Source organism: Schistocerca americana, chromosome 1 (genome assembly GCF_021461395.2).
Source record: "Schistocerca americana isolate TAMUIC-IGC-003095 chromosome 1, iqSchAmer2.1, whole genome shotgun sequence".
In the NCBI taxonomy this organism is placed as follows: Eukaryota; Metazoa; Arthropoda; class Insecta; order Orthoptera; family Acrididae; genus Schistocerca; species Schistocerca americana.
In genome coordinates this window covers 58,805,347-58,828,458 of record NC_060119.1, presented here as the reverse complement: position 1 = coordinate 58,828,458, position 23,112 = coordinate 58,805,347, and the positions used below count along the sequence as shown (strand labels likewise).

The window sequence follows — 23,112 nt, the reverse complement described above, 5'->3', positions numbered from 1 at the left end:
ATGGGCAGTAAGACTAAGTGAATTTGATATCAACGTCACACGTAAGCTTGGGAAGAAGCACAGAAATGTGGATGGCTTAAGAAGAAAGTAGCAGTATTGCATTTTGGGGGTAATGAGCATGTGGAATGGCAAACTGCCCAGAGCGTGGATGACAGTGGACGACGAATGTAAGCAGTAATTTAAGCAGTCACAGGTCTGTATGCAGGATGGATTGCTATGCAGAGAAACTAATTTGGGACAGCAGGTACCAGTAAAGCTAAGGAATAGAGTGCTATAAGAAGCTCATGACCACATATTAGCGGGTGTGTACAGACAGCAGATTTGTGCCGAACAAGAGCATCATTGCATAGGTTATCTGAAACAATTAGTACCATTTGAATTTCTGGGGACTGATGTTTTAAGTCCATTATGTAAAACACCTCCAGGGAATAAGTTCGAACTCACAATCACAGATCATTTTTCAAGACTAGAAATGATCAAGATGCCAAACCAGCAGGCAGCAACAATGGCACAAGCACTTGCAAATAATTGGATTTTGAAGTTTGGAGTGCCTGAAACAATAGTAACAGACCAGAGAACAAACTTCACATCAGATCTATATATGCAGTTGTGTACGTTATTGAATGTGAAGAAGTTAAGGACATGTTATCTCCATCCACAAGCCAAAGGAAGAACTAAAAGAGTGCATAGGACAATCAGAGGATGCTCAGATACTATGTTGACTCACACCACACCAACTGGGATGACTATTTGTAAGTATGTTGTCTCTGCCTACATCTCAAAACAGCATATGAATACAGGATTATTGCAATATGAAGTAGTATATGGTTGTAAATTGCCATCACCAAGCAATATATTGAAAATGAAGAAATGGAAGACTGGAGAGTCTGTTAGGGAATTTGTCAGAGTCATTAGAAAAATTTGGAATAGAGTACAGAGGGCAAATAGAAGAGCACTAGAGAAACAGGAAGTAGTAGTGGGGTGTACAGCAAGAATGCCACAGTATAAGGTTGGTCAGTAGGTGATGCAATCAACTTTGTATACATCAAAGAGAAAGACAAAAAAATGTCAGTATTCAATTGCCAGTGAGCATGACAACTGTCCAAGGAGGGCAGTTGAAACCTTTTTAAGGGAATCTGGAATCTATTCAAGGGATAGGAGCTGCAGACAGGAAAGGGAGAGTGAGGAGAAAGATATCCAACAATAAACAGGAGGTTGTGAATGAATCGGTACTGAGAAACCCCTATGGATTAAGGCCTAGGAGATAGTCAATTAACTTTTTTTGATTAGGTATAGATTTAGTGTAATTAGTATAAGCAGCTGCACAGCAGCAAGGAATTTAAGGGGAGGAAAGTGATAGATATTCCTGCTCACAGGTGAGATGCAGAGAAGGCGACTTGATGCAGTTCGTAGAGGGAATGCTGTCTTTGTCAGGGTAGAAGTGTTATAGGACCAGCACCTGGAAGGGGAAGTGCTGTTCGCCAAGCAGGAAGATGCAGTGATTGCCAGTCTTCACTGGATGGTACAGGCAGTATTCAATGCATGGAACATGTGTAATGAGGTGAGAAGATTGGAAGAAGCACTCCACAAATTCCATCAGGGAACGGAAGGGCACAGGTTACTCAAAGGAAGTGCTGGTGTATGTAAGAGAGTACAAGGAGCATATGAGAAATTAAGGAGTAAAACGATCCAGGTACTGGGGGTTATTCTACATATGTAAGGTAAGAGGGGTTGTATCAATGGTGGAGTTGGCTTATGAGAACAATATTTGGCACTGCTGATGAGGAAAACAAAGAGTTAATGACACTGCAGAATAGGTTTATCAGTGGGCAAAAGGGAACAAAGCCATGAGTGATTGGCACACTATGCAGATTGCAAGCTTAGAGGAAGACATATTGAAAAATAATACATGACAACTACGACAAATGACTGGAGAAGTAATGCGGTATGCCAGAGCTACAGAAGAGGCAGTTAATCGGTATACCACGGAACTACAAACCAAAGCAGAAGTCTTAGATAAGGAAGTAGTAATGATAAAATGGTGGCAGTCCATAGAAGCACAAGGGAAAGTAACAGAACTACAGGAGGCTATGCAGCAGGCAGTACAAGGTCAGCTAGGGGTAAAGTTGTCACCAGAGTAGTACTTGGAAGGTCTAAGGAAAGTACAGAAGGAACTACCACTGGAGTTGGGTTGGCTTTAGAACCCAAACACACAAACTTATCTTTTCATTTCAAGGCAGCCACAGGATCAGTGAGAACTGGTGGAGGGAGATTTTAAATTTCCATTTGTACACCAATAGCAGGGAAACAAGAATGTTACAAGCGCTACATAGTTCATGCATATTTTGTCAAGTTCAGATTGTTGACATACTCTGTAAGAGTAAAAATGCAGCAACTATTATTAATTACTAAAGACAAGGGAAGTTCTGTAGAAATGGAGGGAGCAAAGTTACAAAAATGCTACAGTGTGGCGATCACAGTCTGTCCGAATATGATAATATGAGTGTGGCACGATTCCTGCACATTGAAATTGTTAATGGGATAAAAGGCAGTCAGTGAATGCAATAAAGAAGTGATCAAGCCAGAATTGCACTTTCAGCAGGTCAAGACACATTAGTTGTACTCTACTTCTGACAAGATGGTAGTAGTGGCTAATTGTTTCAAGCAGTGGAACCATACATCAGCAAAGAGGCTAGAATTAAATGGGAGCAGTTTATTATTAAGTGGAACAGCGCACGTGATAATGAGGCCTACCTTCCATCTACCTGCTGAGATTTCAGGGATGACTCACCAGAATACTTCACAGCCTTGTTTGTATTGGTGACAGGAGCCCATGGAAGTCGTAACTGCCACAAATCTAAACAGTTTGAATCAAACTCTAGGGCCAGAATTAATACAGTCTATAAACACATTTCTGAACCAGTAGGGGCAACAAGATTCCCTGGAAATCTTAGTGCAGCATGTAAATTTATATTGGGAACATAAGTACTGGAAACAGACAACATTGACTATTGTCATACCAACCACCACAGTGACCCTTGTTCTGCTGAGCATAGTCCTTGTTTTGGTCTGTAGATGTTGAAGCACAAGACTGAGTTCGGACCCAGCTGCTATTCAGATTCCAGTAGACTGGATACCCTGAACATAAAAGCAGCAGAAGGAAGATGAACACACAAGGGTGTGGTATTAAGGATAATTGATTCATTTTAGGTTGTAAGTTTGGAATAGAGAGTTAGAAGATATTGTGCAAGAATCCTAGTAATGAAATAAGTTCCATTGTGTTTGAGCTAAGGAGCAGGGCAAGAGGTCCTGTAGAAATGTGTAAGATTAAGAGATATGGTTAAGGAAACCAACTGTTAGAATAATTCTTAAGAGGTCAAAAATCTCACCAGAGTGGAATGAGTTGCAACAGACCCATCCACATGCTGGCAAGAGTGTTATGCATTTCGAAGCAAAACATGGCCGACTGGCATTGCGAAACAGAGCCAGCTGTGTGTGGTATAGCAACAGCCAATTCTGCAATATGCTAATGAAAGGTCAGAAACCTTTCCTCACTTGCATGTCAAGCTGTAGATGAACGTAGTCTGGAGAATATAAGTACTCAGCCATTCATGTTCTAAAATATTCTCATCTCATTATCACAGCCTACACCATGAACCTGTGATACCCAGAGCGACACCCCAGAATGCAGTACAGCATTGACTGTTCGATCGCATGGCAGGGCAGACTGCCTTGAGTCACCAGAGCAGCTGCTGCCAGATCAGAGAGCTGCCCGCTCACTGGGAGGAGGTCACAGCTGCTTCAGAGGTACCGTCACCTGCACTGCCACGCTGTCATCACAGTTGCATCCGGAAAATCACTGTCAGTGGCATTCAAGTGATGTCATGCTTGGCCCAGCTCTTTGCGCTGTCAGCAATGCTGGACTATACTGTTTTGCATGAGAGGCAACTGGATGCCTCCACCAATATGTTCCTGATGAACTATAGCTTTGGGCCAGAATAAAGAAGTTAATTAAACAAATCTACTCTCATCCTGACATCTCGTTTCACTCTCCGTGGATGACAATCTATGGGTCATCTAACAATAATGAACAGTGAATTCTAAAAGTGATTCCAAGACTGGAAAAAGTGCTGGTACAAGTGGATTATATCTGAGAGGGATTATATTGAAGGGGGAAAAGTTGCTGTTGATGGTGAATAAATAAAGATTCTTTCAGAAAAACGAAAATTCCCATTGCTTTTTGATTGCCTCTTGTGTAACTAAACTTCTATAGCCAAAATCAGTCTTTTTAAATATCTTGGATACTAATGCTACACACAAAAACTGTTAACCACATGTATACTGCACAGTCAAAATTTGTCTATTAAACAGAGCAGCCATTGCAGATTATAGAAATGAAGTTCCATAATAAATTAAGGAGCAAAAACACACTCACGGTATCATTAGCTCCATAAAACAGAAAGCTACAGAATATTATGCCGGAAAAAAGACTAGATTTCGGTGTAAGAATTCATACTGCTTGAAAGTATTATTTGAATTAACTGTAACTTACGAGGGTCGGTCAAAAAGTAATGCCTCCCATTTTTTTTCTACTTAAAGAAATTAAGTTAAGTGAAAAATTTGAATTTGGCGCCATTCCTCAAACCTTCTTCTGCAATCCACTGCAGTAGTAACTTTCTGTGTCAACAGGTGGCAGCACAGCAGAAGTTTGTAAGATGGCCGACATCGATGTTCGTTTGAGACAGCGTTGTGTGATTGAATTCTTGAATGCAGAAGGTGAAACGCCCATACGCATTCATGAAAGACTGAAGAAGGTGTATGGTGTTGTGACAGTGGATGTCAGCACTGTTAGACGATGGGTTCGTCGTTGTAAGGAAGCTGAAGGGCAAACACCGTTGACTGACGAAAAGCGGAGCGGCAGGCCGGTGAGTGCAGTGACTCCACACAACATTCAGCAAGTTGATGACATCATTCGTGGTGACCGTCGGGTGACTGCAGATGAAGTGTGTCGCATTATTTCTCTTAGTAAAGGCAGTGTGATCACGATTATTAAACAATTGGGGTACTCAAAAGTTTGTGCACGGTGGGTTCCAAGAATGTTAACCGATCAGAATAAAGAGGCAAGGAAAACAATAGCCTCCCAACACTTGCAGCGCTTCCGTTTGGAGGGAGATGAGTTTCTGAAAAAAATTGTGACCGGGGACGAAACATGGGTGCATTTTTTTGAACCCGAATCAAAGAGGCAGTCAATGGAGTGGCGTCACACAAGCTCGCCGAGGAAGAAAAAATTCAAAACTGTGCGATCGGCAGGGAAAGTTATGGCAACAGTTTTCTGGGATACAGAGGGTGTGATTCTGGTTGATTTTTTGGAGCAGGGATGCACAATAAATTCTGTTCAATACGTCACAACCCTCAACAAACTTAAAGCACGTCTTCAGCGAGTTCGCCCAACAAAATCAATGGCAGATGTTCTTCTTTTGCATGACAATGCAAAACCACACACCAGTCGTCACACCTCTGACGAGATTGTCAAAATTGGATGGGAAGTTTTGCCTCATCCCCCATACAGCCCTGACCTGGCACCATCAGACTTCCATCTGTTCGGGCCACTAAAAGAAACTCATCGTGGGATTCATTTTGAAGATGAGGAGGCCGTCAAAACATCCGTGCGTCAATGGCTTAGGAAGCAGAGCTGTGATTTTTACCGTGCTGGGATACATGCCCTTGTTCAAAGATGGACCAAAACTGTAGAGATGGGCGGAGATTACATTGAAAAATGACAAAATGATCCTCAATGTTGTGGTTTTCAACCTATGTAATTGCATTTAAATTTCCTGACAATTAAACGTAGAAAAAAAAATAGGAGGCATTACTTTTTGACTGACCCTCGTAGTATCACACACATTAAGAAATTTTTCTTCCATACTGGCACTGTTTTGTACCTTGATTAGAGTAACTATGTAGTTGACAGTTGAACACTGTTGAGCATGAGGAGGGTGATATCTGTCAGTCACTGTATGCATAACGCAATATGTCTGTGGCAACAACAGCTGTATGGTTGCTTAACAGATACATCCACATCATCTTCTGTTAAGGCCTATAACTTCAATTTTCTTTGCAAGCTTACAATAACCTTATCACTTTAGTCTAAAATTTCTCTGCTAGCTTCGAACATTCTGTTAAGTGAATTAAACGTACCACACACAGAGAGACAATGATAAAAATTACAGCAATTAGGTTACCAGCTGCAAGTGTCATCTGTGGTAACTGAAACCTAAGTAACAATGTTATATGTCAGTGGTGAAAAGAGGATGACAAACTTCACTTTCTGATATAATGTTGTAATGGTAGTTGTTGTTTAAGCTACTGGCTGTCAATGAGTTTGTTATTCTGATCCAAGTATTGTACAAAGGTACACTTCATAAGATTTACTTTAATAATGATGGAGTTGTCACTAAAATCACTGTGGCTCCATACCTGAATCAAATGATTTAGTCATTTATGTGGTAAGATTAATAAATCATGGTTCACAATGGAAGATTATCATATTTATTGCAGGCTGAGCTTCTTATGTATTGATAAATTTCAGCTATAGCTGAGAATACAGGAGAAAAAATGAACAATATGGCGCCTGGTATTGAAGTGGGTATAAATCGTTCAGTAAAAGGTTGTTTGGCCAGGGCATCCTGTTGGGGAAAGTGTTCGCTGGGTGCAAGTCTTTTGATTTGATGCCACTTCGGCGACTTGCATGTCAAAATCGATCAGTGAAAACTAATTTCTTGGTGTCTGAAAGGCATACACTATGTCATAAAATTGTTCATAAAGGAATCAGAATTTGTTGTACATTACAAAGATGGTACCATACAGAGTGTTTGGGTGATGTTAACTTAAATTACTCAAATTGTGACTGTCGCATGCTTAGGTGTAATGGTGATCAGTCCGCAACTGAAATGTTCACCAGTGGACAAACAGTGAGTGTATTGACTTCTCTACAGTCTGTTGTGGAAATGTGTGGACAGTATTCTAAAATGCTTAAAAAATAATGCTAAGCCTTTTTAGCAATCTAGACGGTATTACTGATGACAACAGTCATGAACATGTTAGGTCAATGAAGAAAGTGCATTGCAGACAGAGTGAAAACACTTGTCTTCCAGCAGAAAACAGTCAGGCATTGATGCAAAGCCTTTGTAACAATTCAGACAGCAATGATAATGACAACAGTTGTGAACATTTTAGGTTAGTGAATTTAGTGTGTCGTAAACAGTGTGAAAACACGTATCATTCAGCACTTAACAGTTGTGGAACTGAGGCAGAAATGAGTGCAGGGAAATCTGAACTACATACAGAACACAGTAGGCCCACATACAGTCATTTGCTTAAAAATGCAATGTTCAATACACAGAGTGTACAGAAGACAGAACTACCTCCAGGTACAACATACTTTACAAACAAACATGTGCAAATAAATACAAATTTCAATTCCCAGATTTCCAGATTGAAAGTAATGATATACTCTGATAGCCATGGACATGGCCTTGCTGGAATCATATGTGACGATTTTCATGTAAATGCTGCTTCCATTGTAAAATGTGGGGCACCTTAGGATGAAATCACAAGAAACATAAATGCCAAAAATATCTCCAGTTCATTAAAATATGCAATAATTATTGGGGGCACTATTGATGCATATAAAAATGAAATATTCAGAGCCACTAACAAGTTGAAAGAAATGTTGAACTCCACTAGGAGAACACCTGTAATTGTCATAGGGATTCCTCATAGACACAGCCTTATAACCACTTCTATTGTGAATGATGAAATCAACAAGGCCAATAGGCAGTTTAAAAAGATTTGCAAAGCATTCCACAACTCACATTTCTTATCTGTAGAGTTCCTTGCGAGAAAGACTTTACATACCATGGCCTACATCTAAATATTAAGGATAAGACACTACGATGCCATAAAATCCGAGACATCATAAATTTATTAGGAATGTGCAAGGAGAATGACCCCATTATTCTGCCACATCCTTCTTCCCAGTCAACAGCATGCTCCACTGCACAGCAGTCATTTTCAGAAGCAGTGAGACATCTTACACAACTGACATCAACAACAGTGTCAACTAAACCACTCAGTTAAAACCACCCATCTGTTAAGCAAACGAAAAGTGTCACCACCAGGCTACTACAAGGATTTCTTATTGAAGACAACTAGCAACCAAACACTGAGATGAGCGGTGTGACAGTTCCCAAGGACAATAAATCACTAGTAATTTCTTACTAGAATATTCGGGGAATAACTAGTAAAATTGCTGTATTAGAAGTACTTTTGCTTGATCAGCTAAAGGATGTTTCAGTTTTATGTGTGAGTGAACATTGGTTAAAGGAAAACCAAGCATGTACTGCTAGAATAACAGGATTTGAAATTATTAGTAGCTTCTGAAGAGAGACTTCTACAGGTGGAGGAACATGCATATATGTCAAGCAAGGAATGGAATGCAAAGAAATTACGTTCAGTAACATAAATAACATTGAAAAAGTGTTTGAATATTGTGTTTGCAAACTTAAAGAACACAAAATAATCATTGATATAATGGAAGGAAACATTCCACGTGGGAAAAATTATATATAAAAACAAAGATGAGGTGACTTACCGAACAAAAGCGCTGGCAGGTCGATAGATACACAAACAAACACAAACATACACACAAAATTCAAGCTTTCGCAACAAACTGTTGCCTCATCAGGAAAGAGGGAAGGAGAGGGGAAGACGAAAGGAAGTGGGTTTTAAGGGAGAGGGTAAGGAGTCATTCCAATCCCGGGAGCGGAAAGACTTACCTTAGGGGGAAAAAAGGACAGGTATACACTAGCACACACGCACATATCCATCCACACATACAGACACAAGCAGACATATTTCCCTGCTTGTGTCTGTATGTGTGGATGGATATGTGCGTGTGTGCTAGTGTATACCTGTCCTTTTTTCCCCGTAAGGTAAGTCTTTCCGCTCCCGGGATTGGAATGACTCCTTACCCTCTACCCTCTCCCTTAAAACCCACTTCCTTTCGTCTTCCCCTCTCCTTCCCTCTTTCCTGATGAGGCAACAGTTTGTCGCGAAAGCTTGAATTTTGTGTGTTTGTTTGTGTTTGTTTGTGTATCTATCGACCTGCCAGCGCTTTTGTTCGGTAAGTCACCTCATCTTTGTTTTTATATACAAAATAATCATTGTGTGCATATACTGATCTCTCCCCCTCCCCCCCCCCCCCCCTAGCAACTTTATGGCGTTCTTGGACAGTGTAGAAAGGGTCTTCTGTGAATTATGGAATTTTACAGAAAATATTGTTGTAGTTGGAGATTTCAGTGTAAACTTTAATATAACCTGTTAAAATGTGTTTAAACTGAATAATTTACTATGCTCACATAATTTATCACCCACTGTCCATGAATACACTAGGCTTGGAAAGACCAATAAAACTACAATTGATCAAATATTTTTTGACTTGCAAGCATTTGATCATAGTGCAGAAGTGACTGACACTGGATTCTCAGATCATGAAGCAATAAAATTTAGTGTAAATAATGTACTCAGCACAAATTCCAGGAAAAGTGAGAAATACTTCTACAGAAGGTGTATAAATGAGAACAACATTAGGATTTTTAATTCATTGTTAAACATTTCAAACTGGGATTTGGACAAATACAACACTGTAGATATGAAGTTTAAGTCTTTTTCAGCTTGTTACAAACATCACTATGAAACTGCATTCCCTCTAAAGAAAATTAAAGTAAAAACCAGAACTAACACTTGGATAACACAGGGGATATGAAAATCTTCAGAGCAAGTTAAGTAAATCAGCTAGGCCAAAGCCAGCTCTGAAACAGTATGTAAACTGTTACAGAAAACTGTAGAAGAAAGTCATTACAGCAGCAAAAAAATTAAGCAATGACTCATACATCAACAGAAACAAGTGCAGCTAAAAAAATGAAATCAGGTTGGAATGTGATAAATACAAACTCGGGCAGAATCAAAGCAAAAGACACCAACATTATTCTTAATAGCAAACGCAAAACTATAAATGATCCTTTACAAATTGCCACTATATTCAATAGCCACTGTACAAGTTTAGTACAAAATCTTATAAAAAAATCAGTCACATAAAGGCTAATCATAACATCTCTGAGAATCCTAAAACTATGTTTTTGTATCCTGTAACAATACAAGAGGCAGAGAATGCAATCAGCAAACCAAAAAATACATTTTCCTGTGGTACACACAGCATTCCTGACAAAGTAATCCAACTCAGCAAATATATTGTTCCTCACCTTGTTGTTATAATTAATGTTTCTTTCAGCACTGGTACTTTTCCTAGAGAACTTAAGCTGTGAATAATAAAACCAGTATGTAGAAACAGTGACCCTATGATGCAAAAAACTATAGACCCTTATCAAAGTTGTCTTGTTTCTCAAAAAATTTTGAAAGAATAATGTACAAAAGACTCTGCTTTTTTGAACAAATGTAGAATATTTCCCAATGAACAAAATTGATTTAGAAAAATATAGACCATGCAGAAGTGCTATACATAATTTCCTAAAACTTGTTCTAAATTCCATTGACCATAATGAAATAAACTGTGGATTGTTTTTAGACTTATCTAACATATTTGATCTTATTGATCATAAAACTGTACTGCTATGGAGTCCATGGCACTGCTCATATGTGGTTTAAATCGTACTTATTTGACAGGTACCAGAAAGTGGAAACAGTTCATGATGGTAAATCCGTCTTTTCTGTATATGAGAAAGTTACTCAGTGGAGTACACCAAGTTGGGACCTCTGTTTTCCCGATATTCATAAAAGACTTACCAAGTTACTTAACACAACCTGATGCTGTACTCTTTGCTGAAAATACTAGCCGCTTTGTTAAAGCTCAGAATGTGACTGCCCTACTCAAAAAAACAGAAATAAGGAATGAAGTAATTAAACGGTTTAGAGAAAACAGTCTACTTATTAATGAGAAGAAAATGTGATGGATGCATAACAGGCATACTTCAAATAAAGTAATCCCTAACATAATAGTGAAGTTTGACAAGCAGGAAATACTACAAGCTTCATATAATAAATTTTTTAGGAATTTGGTTAGATGAGCATCTTGAATGGGATAAACATACAGAATGGCTAAAAAAAAACTAAGTAAATGCTGTTACATATTAAGAATGCTCAAAAATTCCTGCAGGGAAGAAACAGTGATGAGTGCCTATTATGCATTCATGCATAGTCCACTGAGATATGGTGTCATATTTTGGGGTTTTTCAAGTCTAGCAAAACACTCCTTTACTGTCCAGAAATGTGCAATAAGAACTATAAAAAGGATTGCATCTAGGGCGTCCTGTAGGGAAATATTCAAAGAACTGAAAGTTATGACTCTTCCATCTATTTATATCTGTGAATGCATATGCTTTTTTAAATCCCATCCCCAGCTCTTTTCTTTGAACTGATTACCACAACTATGGAACTAGACACAGAACTGACTTCCATAGAGAAGTACATAAGAAAGCCCTGTACCAAAAAGTGTAATATATGAACCCAAAATTCTTTTTAGGGCCCTTCCCTTAAAGAGTTAAAAAGATACCAAAGCTTCACATTTTTAAAAATGAACTTAAGAATATAATTATAAATGAAAGCTTTTACAGTGGTGGTGAGTACGTAAATTTGAGGACATCCATAACTTAAGTTAAACATAGCCATGTGTTATTGGATACAATGTAAATATAGAATTTGTTTGAGTTATGTATTGGGTTATCCATATGATTTTGTATGTATCTGTATGATTTGCTTTTGTTCTGGTATTTAATTATCTGCATGAGTTGTATACAGTCACTATTATTTATTTATTTTGTGTTTTAACATATGACAAGTCCTAAATCATTGTACATGATAAAATCAATGATCAATAAAAATCTCTCTTAAGACAACCAGAGGAATGCTCAATAGCAAAAAATGCACCAAAATTTTGATTATGTACAAAAGCTGCTGCTGATGTACAAGGCTCTGTACTTAGATGAGTCCTAAAGATGGATGAAATTATCTTATTTCAATTTGAGTGAGTGAGTGTGTGTGTGTGTGTGTGTGTGTGTGTGAGAGAGAGAGAGAGAGAGAGAGAGAGAGAGAGAGAGAGAGAGAGCAATTTGCTTCTTGCTTTATGGGCTATATGTCAAGCAGCTGCTTTTACAATCATGAGCCACAGTTGTTCTAAATGTTTCACTTCCTAAATTTCAATATGAAATCACTGTGATCTGGGAAATGTGTAATATTATGCTTGGCCTTGATGGTATAATATTTAAATCGAGGGATAACATATATTAAACTTTTTGTACACCAGTAAATATTTTTACATTTTTATTTTCTTTTGCTCTCTACATGTTCAGAAAAAAGTTATTTATGCACCAATTAGATTGTTATACCTTCTTCAACATCAAAACTGAAATGACAACTGTACAGTTGTGAAAAAGTTAATGAAAGTAATATGTACTCTATACATAAGTAATACACATGAGAGTGAGAAGAAAATTAAATTATACTGCATTTCCAAACAGTATTGGGTAGGCTTTCTTTCAGTAATATATTTATTTATTTCATGTACTTACCTCCTTACTCGTTCAATATCAGGATGATCATATTTCACTTTGGCACCTTTCATAGACGCAGCGTCTTCAGGACTTATAAAAATCTGATGAGACATGAAAGCAGTAATAGCAAAGTATTATTTAATATCAGACAATGACAATGAGATATAACATAAGAACAGCAATTGTTGTTACATAAACACTTTTAGAAGCTACTTCAGAAGGTACAACAGAGTAAAGTACACAAGATTGTGAAATTTTTCAGTTCTCTTTAGTTATGAATTTAGTACCAGCAATATTTGTTTTAATTTCTTGGCTGACCACCATATATGTCCACGTTAACAGTCTCCATTTCTTACCAAGTTTACAAGCTGACAGCAATCAGATTCATAGCTTTTGTAAGTTATTAACAAATCACCATCATGGCAAAATTAGGTGCTGATATGTGGAAAGACAGCTAGTAGAAAGTAGTCAGTGGCTTGCTACTGACAACATTGGTAGGTACTCTAAGCACATTGTACATACCATGTCATCACAATTGTTGTCTAGATGTGCAACCACACTCCACAAACCACTGAAGTGTATGGCAGAGTGTACACCCCATTGCCAACACATATCAGTGTTTTTTCCCCATTCTATCCACATATGCAGCAGGGAAAGAATGATTGGTCCAACACTTCTAATCTTGTCATCACACCATGTATGGGAGTCATATGAAGGGAGCTGTAGTACATTTATAGATCCCTCAGTGCTGGTTCTTGACACATTGTAAATAGGTTTTCACAGGATAGTTGTCCTCTATCCTCAAGGATATGCCAGTCAGGTTTTTGAGCATTTATGATGTTCTCCCATGATCCAAACAAACCAATGACCATTTGCACTGAACTTCTTTTCACACTTTCAACAGTAGGCATTCATTATCCCCTGTTAAGGGTCCAACAAACTTTAGCAATAATGCAGGATGGATTGTACGAGTGTTTTGTAAAACACTCATCTGTAGACTGATTGCATTTTCCAAGTATCTTACCAATGAATCAAAGTCTACCATCTGCCTCATTCATGATTCCATTTTGTTTCCCAATGTACTCTTACACCCAGGTATTTGTACAAGTTGAATGATTCCAAGTGTAATTCATTGGTATTGATAATGTAGGGCCACACTTCCACAACACTCACAACAGGCCAACTTTGTAGTAAACAAAGTAATAACACATTGTGCAAGTCATGTACAGATTGCAACAGCATACACAGTATTAACATAAACCATACTGAGACACTGTATGCAATGCTTGCAAACAGGAACAGGGAGCTGGCTGCCTTCTGCCTTTGTTGCCAAGTGGAAATGCCACATTTCACATAATGTTCCACAGCATGTCACAGGTATCCACAGCAATCAATGAAATATCATTCAATGAAACATCTAGCAAGGTAACAACTATACTGGGTATCAACATCAGCAAGTTGGAGTTCCAATTAGACCTTCACCCAGCTGCTAATAAAGTTGGATATCTGCTAGGCCCTTCTTTTTTGCTGCTCTGATCACCAAAGCAGCAAATGATCAGCAAACAATACTAGTCCAGTCAAATCTTTTTTCTTAAGCTCAACCATTTGCACTTTCTGTGTGCAAGCTCGTAAAAGCAACACTAAATAGGATGCAGGCAACGGGCATCGTTATACCCATTTTATTCAATCACTGGGCATTGCCCATGGTGACTGTCAGGAAAAGCTTGTTGCATTATCATCAATGACCACAGCATGGTGCAAAGCATTTTGCAGCCAGGAATCAGACAGCATTCAGTTCATGGCCAATAGGCAGCGGTGGCACTACCGCCACTTAACAGCACAGGCACAACCACCACTATGCCGCTTCTGCAGTAACCCCTGCTGGCATATGTAGAAAATAGCAACCTACCAACTGCAGGCCAATCACTACATGTCATGACACTGCATGCTCACCAGTTGCCTGTTTACCCCTGCACACCCAGACTAATTAAAAGCACATGCCCCGCCATGGGTGTAAGTATGAAGTTGGGCTGCAGTCTCATGAAGTATTTGGACTCACTGTATGTAACTAAGGACATATACAGACTCGAAGTGATAGTGTTGTATGATTGTGATAGGGACTTAAAAGTGTACAATTCTGTCTGACAGTAATTGTAATCAGATATTGTGTGAACTTGAGTTGTGGGATTAAACTTGTTTTTCCACTCACACCTCCAGTCTTTATTGTTCAGAATACAACACCTGTATATAAGGATACGTGGTGGTTTAAACTGACCATCAACATGCACTGCAATATTTATCATTGCCACATTCACTGATCAGAAAAACAGTTGGCTATGTTAGCTGTGAAAACAGTATTTCTTTTAATAGATTTAGTGGATACTTGCTTGCCTGTGGGCAAGGAAAGCCAACAGACCATAGTCTTCCACATGCTTTATAGAATGTACAGCCATAACTGGTGACCATGTTTCAAATCACAAGTGTGCTTACCACATTTCAATACCGGGTCACCTCCTCCAATGATTTCCGTAACTTGCAAACTAAATGGAAGACACAAAAGTTATGGAGGCTATGTGGGAGCGACACTTGGAAAATGTAGAGCACCTTTTCTTAGACTCTGATACAACAGTACACAACAATGACAGCTCACAAACTGTCAACTTCCAATAATCTAAAATAACTGCAATCGTTTTTGGATGTGCAATATATTATAGCAAATTTATACCTATTGGTGCTCAAATAGACAACCCGTAGCACCAGCAGCACAAAAATGGTTCTATCTTTATCTGCGGCCTGCCAGAAGGAATCTGCATAATTGAAAAAGTGTTATAAATTTGCTCCCTGCCATGCAACCTTCACACCATGTTAGATCCTTAAGTTAGCACTGGATGCATCATAATAAGGCATCAGCATAATCATTGCACAAGAATGCTGACATCCTCAAACAACCAATTTACTGTGCCTCAAAAAGATTATCAGTACCTCAACTAAATTTCGGAGACTTTGGCCACTATTTATGGAGGTACAAAATTTTATGTACACCTCTAAAGTACAAAGCTCCACTTGATCTTCCCTTTACTCCCTGCAAAGCACCTCAGTCGGAAAGGCAAGTTATGTTACTTTATGGGGTATGGTTTTCAGTTCAGATAGTATGGATAAGCCTAGCATACAGATTTTTCTTTGTAACACCAGTTAAGCAGCAGAAATGGTGTACAGCTGTTGGCCATGGAAGAAGCAGAACACTGGATTACCATTCCGACCATGCTCCTGCTACAAATCCTCCAGTTTCTCCCCTAACTGCACTGGAGAATGACTAGGATGAATGTTTTGATGTGGTGCCATATGTACTTGCCAGACATTAATGCTGAGTTTTGGTAACATTTTTGAGAAGCAGCAATCTTGTAATCCAGTTGCTGGAACAGAGACTGAGGTCAGCTGGCTGTTGTAGGCATCGACAACTTCAGCTGATGGCGCTGTCTGAAGATGCCCTAAGTATAGGACGAAACTGGTAATTTTAATGAACTACCATTGTGATCTAGTGTCTTTTTTTCACTGATTTTGTGCTAATGCTGATACTGATAGGGCAAGCCAGGTCTTCAAAGAATGCACCCAAAACAAAGCCTCCTTCCTCCTCCCCCACTGCTATGGACTAAATAAGAGCATCCTTAGGGGATATGTATAAAGATTATACTTCACTGTTGAAGGGCTACTAGTGATATATGTCCTCTTCAGTTTCCTATATGTGACCCTTATGACAATATCTATTGCAAATGCTGTGGTCTAAGCATTACGTATCTTATATCTTTGGTGCAAAGTTTTCTCCCACAATATAGTGTCTAAAATTGGCCCCCAATTCAGATGCAAATGATGACACTTACATCTCCTGAGGAAACCTTGACAAACTTTCTCACAAATTATGAATGATAGTCATCAATGAGGGGAAGCAAGAAAAACTTTCTCACAAATTATAAATAAAACTCGTCAGTTGCAGAAGCCTGGCAGAGCTGCTATATGGGTGTAGACATTGCATATTGTTCAGTATGATGTACCTAACAGAGTGAGTCCAGCTCCCATGGGTGAGGCATTATTATGTGAGCTCACAGTTCTGATCTTTCACATTCAGCATCACACAGAGATACGATGTGTTGTCAGTGGCTCCTCATCCGTTTCAAGCCACAGCCTGTCATGGCTATCTGATTTGTCACTGGAATCAGCTCCAGCTGTGACACCAGGCTGAGCATGCACCCCACCTTCAGCAACACTGACTCAGGGCTGGAACAGCAACACAACAATGCCTGCTCCTCCAACTTGCCCTGTCACCAGGCATAAGACCTCCCAATCTTACCTCATCCTTCTAATTGATATATCACTCATACACACTACATGCCACAGACATAACAGGTTTTTGCTGGATAAAATGGGTGAATCCAGTTCGTATTCCACTTCAAGCGCTACATCTGATGTAAAGCGTCAGAGGCACATACAAACACACAACTAACTTATCAGTTGAATTGAATACTCACAAGTCAATCCTGGCACTGAATGATCTCTTCACCGGGATCTATGTAGCCACCCCAAAACAAGCCCAGGTCAGTTTTTGACTCTATATGCTTGTTAAAGTGACAGGGTTTGTTATATCTGTTTGAAGGGATATAAATACTAGCTGCACAAAATTTTGTCAATACACAGACTAACAGCACTGGAATACAAAATGGCCATAGGAAATATGTTCAGTCATTTCATATGACCACAGCAATGGGCAGGCTATTTGCTTACTGGATGAAGAATGTGCCATGCCTTATTAGCCAGTTGTTTAGAAACCTACTGTGTTGTTGAAACTTGGTTTGTTATATTTTGGACTGTTAATACTAAGCACATGACTGTTCTGGCTCATGACTTTGGAGATTTTTTTTTAGGCATTCAACATGTGCAGTGTAATTACTCACTCATAACTGATGTTATCTAGAACCTACAACTGATCAAAGAGATATTAAAATCAGCTATGACTTTAGTTATGAATTACATTTTTGTGCATCGATCAATACAGCAAAAAGGCTGAAACCAGTCCAAAACCCAACTTCTCCACAACTGTCTGTCCCAAACTGTGTCAAAGATTTGCCACAAGTAAGCAAATAACACCTAACCTCATAATTACTGGATAAAGGAAAGTGAATGATATTACGGCTCTAAGATGACCTGCTTTCCAAATAGACTCTTTCTTATAATCAATAACAACTTCTAAATTGAAATAACATGTATAATACTTTTAAAAAAATTGTTTCTATTCACATACTCATTACTTTCATCCCCAATCAGATGGCCCTTTAATTGTCACTTTTACTATGTTTTCTTTAGCCGATATTGGATACTAGCCAGTATTTCTGAGACACAAAAGGTATTTTACTTACTGCTTATTTTACAAAGGTAAAACAATTATCAGTACATACAGACCAACTGTATGAATTAATATTGAGAAGAGTCTTGGATTTTAAAAGTGAAAATGTCTTATTATATCAGGATAGTGAAATGTGCCTTGCCAATGGCAAGAATGAGGGATCTGAGGCAGAAACTACAAGAAAATCTACAGCTTTCGAAAGATTTGTGTTCATTGTTTTCCTCCAATTCTTATATGTAAAGAAATTTGTGGATGAGAAATATTTTGAAGGTCGTGGCAGCCATAGGTAGGTATTCTGCACATTCCAGAGTTGCACTTCATGAATGGAATCTACCTGCTGGTAAACTGTATTGACTTAAAATAGATACTACTTCAAAACATACATGTATTTTTACAGAAAAATGGTCTTTTGCCATAAAGACTAAAACTTTCTCACTCTGGCTTCATTTTCAGGGGAAAGGTCTATGCTGTACTAAAACTTTTAACATCACCTGCAAATCATCGAATACAGCTTTGGTGTAACTCACCATCAGACAGTTACTGGAACAACCCTAAAGAAGAGCTTGCTAAAGGACGCCACCTCCCATATAAAACATGGAGGCTGAGAACTGGTGTATCCCGATGCTTGGTCAATTTGAAGAAATGGGGTTTCTCTCTAGGAGATGAACTATGCGAATGTGGCGAACAGCAAGATCATCAACACCTGCTCAACTGTAGAAACCTCCCAACCCCATACCCGATCTGGTTATCGCCAATGATACAGCAGTTCAAACAGCGGGATTTTGGATGTCTTATGGAATTTAATCATGTAATTCTTTGTAAATTGACGTCATATGAATTTAATCTTGTACTTATATTGTTTGTAAATTGCTGCCTATCGATACGAGTAAATAAATAAAATTAATATTTTGGTCTACTATGGCTTCTACAAATCTTTCAGAGCAGAAGCCATGTTCTACAAACCCTACCACAGGCTTATAGTAATTATATGAGGCAACTTCAAAAAGTAAGTTACATATTATTATGGCAGCCCAAGTAACTTTTATTGTATGCTGCACCACACTTCAAACTGACAGACAGGTTGCATGACTATTTTTCAACATAGTTACCACATCTCTGTAAACAATTTTATTGGACACCTTATTCGTAAAGATCCTTGTTCTGTCTATTCTCACATTATGCTTTGTTTGGTAACAACAATTGGAATGTTCTTCCAGTTACTCATTTCACTGATGACAGGAATCTGTTCCTTTTCACAAAGCCATTTGAGAACTATTGTGTGAATGTTCTCACCACAGGTGGTTGTGCAATAAAATTTTATAACAGCAAGTAAAGAGCAAGATCTACAGAATAGCAGAAGTGAAACATCTTGATTATTATTGAATGAAAAAAGAGTTTTGTAGTGTAGTAGTCCCATATGCATAAAAATGAGGAATGTTTTTATTACCTGTATTATAATCTCTTTAACATATTGTACGCATCGTATGTCTGTTCTGTAGTCACCCAAAATTAAAGGAGTATATAAGTAACTTTAACATCCAAACATAATTAAAGAGAAAAATGCATTCAACATTACTATCATACTTGTCAGTTTTAAGTCCTATATTGTAATTCAGCACTGTGGTAAGCCATACATTTGAAGGGACTGACTTGTTCTATATTACAAGCACACATCCTGTATATAATGTAATCAAATGGGACCCAAAAAATCAATGAATATATCAAACGATCTTAAGGAACTAGTGTTCTATCCCATGGATACCTTAGTCTTGCTAAAAATGCATATCGAACTATTCATTCCACACTTTTTTTTTTTAACCAATTAGGGTAGCAAATGTACATATTCAGAGAAAGTTATAACTTCAAAAGAAGGACCTCACATGCATAGCAAAACTAACACCACAGAATCCTGCAAAAGCAAATTTAAAATATTAACTTTAATATGTTGGCACATACACAAGCCAATACTTATTTTAATGGTGAATTGTACAGCACATCTAAACAGAGATTTCCATTATAACAACACAGGAACCAGAGGAAATTGCTATTTTTCCACCAAAAGGCTGAAAATGATAATAGCGGCACTAGAAATGCAGGCTGATTAATTTATAACAGACTCACACTTAGCGTAAAGACTATAAACTGTGCACCTCCGAAAGAGACATCTCTAAGCTAGATGTTGGTAGAGGCGAAGCAATATTTGCAGGCAAATTGACAGAACAAAGATAAATTTAAAATTAGTTACTGAGTAAAGCTCATCTTAGTGCGGAAATGGAAAACACCTTCCTGGGAAGAGAAAAAAAGGACCCAATTGTAGTGCTCAAAATGTAGAAGAGACCGTCACCAAACACAACAAGAAGACATCTACAAACACAACCAACTCATAAACTCAGTGCTGTAACACACCACAACACCCTTACGTCATCGCTCAAAGCAAACAGATGGAATCGGATGCTTCCATTGACCTATATAACGCTGTCTACCGCCTTTACGTCTGCAAGGTACAGACAGTTTGTGTGTATCATTATTACATACCGTTTTTTTTTTTTTTTTTTTTTTTTTTTTTTTTAAAGGAAAGAGAGTTCTCCACTGTTTGCTGTGCGTGCAATACCGTATCTGTTAATATCATTAGTACGTAATTAAAACTGTTTTTCTGTATAATTGGTAATTTTGTAAGCAATGTTGTTTATTCTATATAAAGCTTGCAACGTGACATATGTAATACTATTATAAAATATGATCTATGGACAAAAATAAACTAAACTGAAACCGGTACCAGAACATTACTTTATTAGTCACTATGAATTGCTTATCTGCTGTAATGTCGTATTTGTTAATAACTAAACATTCTCAATGACTCGACAACGGAAAAAGTAAATACATAACACTCCTTTCGATCCTCGACGTCCAGTTACACACGGAACGAAGAATCGTGATAATTGGCAACACCTCAGTAACAGCCCGAAGGAACGTATGTTGGCAACAATACAAACAAGGGCTGTGGTAGCGCCGTTTGTGGATAATGTTCGAATCTCTCTTCAGTTTAGAGTCTTATATAGGTATTTAATTAAAGTCGTATTGTGACTGCTTTCGGATTTCTGAAAAAGTTTTACCATGAAAATTTACAAACACTTTCGGCAATTTAAACAATTCGACGTAGATATGAGCTATATAAAGTACGCGACATACACGCATTAAATAATCACAATTATTGCAATTCATCCCATCTTTCTGAGGTAAAATAATATCTGTGGCTTTTATCTAGGTATGAAATATGGGTGAAGATTCACATCTTTAAGCACATGCTTCCATAGTTTCGTACTGAAATTTACCGTGTGTAACGGTATTAATTGGAGTGAAAATTCGGCCATGGTTCAATTCTCACATATTAACACTACACGTAGCGCGGAAACGAAAAATTTCTCAAGTTCGTTGGCTGCGCCCTGACAATTTAGTTTCCCGAGCGCGTTCAGCTGGTCTCCACTATAATTTTATACTCAATTCCTGCAACTGCCCAATCAGAATTGGAATACAAATGACGGAGTAATGGCTGTAATCAATGCGACACGAATGTGGCCAGAAGCTCGACCAAAAAGACGTGGAATACATTGATGGCGAAGTAAAGTGTGCATTCAATTCAAACACTCCTTTTGTGTCCTATATTAGGCAGCTGCTATTTCACCTACCTATGTCTCTGAGAATACACTTTCAGAAACCGTAGAGTACCGTTACGCAGAGTGTCACAGTAGAAGGGGAGAAGGATAATCTGGCACCATGTTTTCTTTTTTTCCTCAAAGAAATAATAATAAAGTCCCTCATTTCATTCTGTACACCGAATAGTTAAGTAACAAAAGTAGTCTTCCACTGGAAGTCAGGAAATATTCACAGCGGACTCAAGAAATATTTACTAGACACTACGTACCATGAAACTGTTCAGCTTCTTTAGCAGATTTCTCTCTCTCTAACCCATGCGCAACAGTTACGTAGTAAACAGTTAAATTTATATTTCGTTAATCGTACCTTATGCTTAAAACGCTGGCGTGCTGTGAGCGGAGACATCAACAGCATTTTTAGTCCAAGTACTGCAACATGGAAGAGGTATGCCTTAAGCACAGGATTACTTATGGTCAGCAGTATCTCCGCAGCAGCCATCCTTCCCAACTACAGAAACACTTCTGCCTGCAACCGTGCGTCTGCGGCAACTCGACGCTTTCAAGTTTCTCGCGTGCGTCCTTGACTCTCAACTCATAACTGCTCAAATATACACGGCTACCAACTTCTGCTCTGTTAAGTTACTAAGAGTATGAAACGTCAAAGAATCTTATAAGCGCATTCCTGTCTTTCTGGTCCACAGCTGAAAGTGTAGCGCCCGCATCTCGTGGTCGTGCGGTAGCGTTCTCGCTTCCCACGCCCGGGTTCGATTCCCGGCGGGGTCAGGGACTTTCTCTGCCTCGTGATGGCTGGGTGTTGTGTGCTGTCCTTAGGTTAGTTAGGTTTAAGTAGTTCTAAGTTCTAGGGGACTGATGACCATAGATGTTAAGTCCCATAGTGCCCAGAGCCATTTGAACCATTTTTTGAAAGTGTAGCGTCTATCCGCTTTACACTAATTAGTCGATTCGTTCGATGAAAGCGTTCTGAGTGTACTTCAATAGCATGACGACAACTAGCTTATGCTACTGCTATGTATTTATCACACACTTGTACAATACCGCTAATTAATACCTCACCAATGACGATGCAGCATCAAATCAAGTTATATGATGATATGAATCTGATTGTGTGGAAAACGTGTACTAGTTCTCATTAGGTTATTTGATTCTCTCCATTTGGTACTAGGCAATGCGGTTAATTGCAGGTCTATTTAAACGCTGGAATCCTTATAGCACCCAAAATTTCAACACCAACAATGTTTCTTGTTGGGAATGAAATCTTTTACTCTGTGGTCAATATATTCTGCTATGACTGTATGTTTCAGGTCGAACGGGGTACCCAACGGGGAATCGAACGTAGATTCATTTCTCAGCTAGGTTGAAATACAGGAATCTGTTGTTCTAATTCCGTGACGGAATAGTTTTAGGGTAAGTCGTTTCC

The 23,112-nt window shown here is 38.5% G+C and overlaps 1 protein-coding gene across 1 annotated transcript in view; it reads right to left on the bottom strand.

The window, feature by feature from the left end:
• The window catches only part of LOC124547764 (microsomal glutathione S-transferase 1-like), a 29,143-nt gene extending 6,885 nt beyond the window's left edge, over positions 1 to 22,258 (bottom strand). The window contains exons 1-2 of the mRNA XM_047125128.1: positions 22,042 to 22,258; positions 12,645 to 12,727 (exon numbers count right to left, since the gene is read on the bottom strand). Coding sequence (XP_046981084.1) covers positions 12,645 to 12,727; positions 22,042 to 22,173 — 215 coding nt within the window. The 5' untranslated portion in view covers positions 22,174 to 22,258. The remainder of the gene's footprint in view (positions 1 to 12,644; positions 12,728 to 22,041) is intronic.
• Between the last annotated feature and the right edge of the window lie 854 nt (positions 22,259 to 23,112).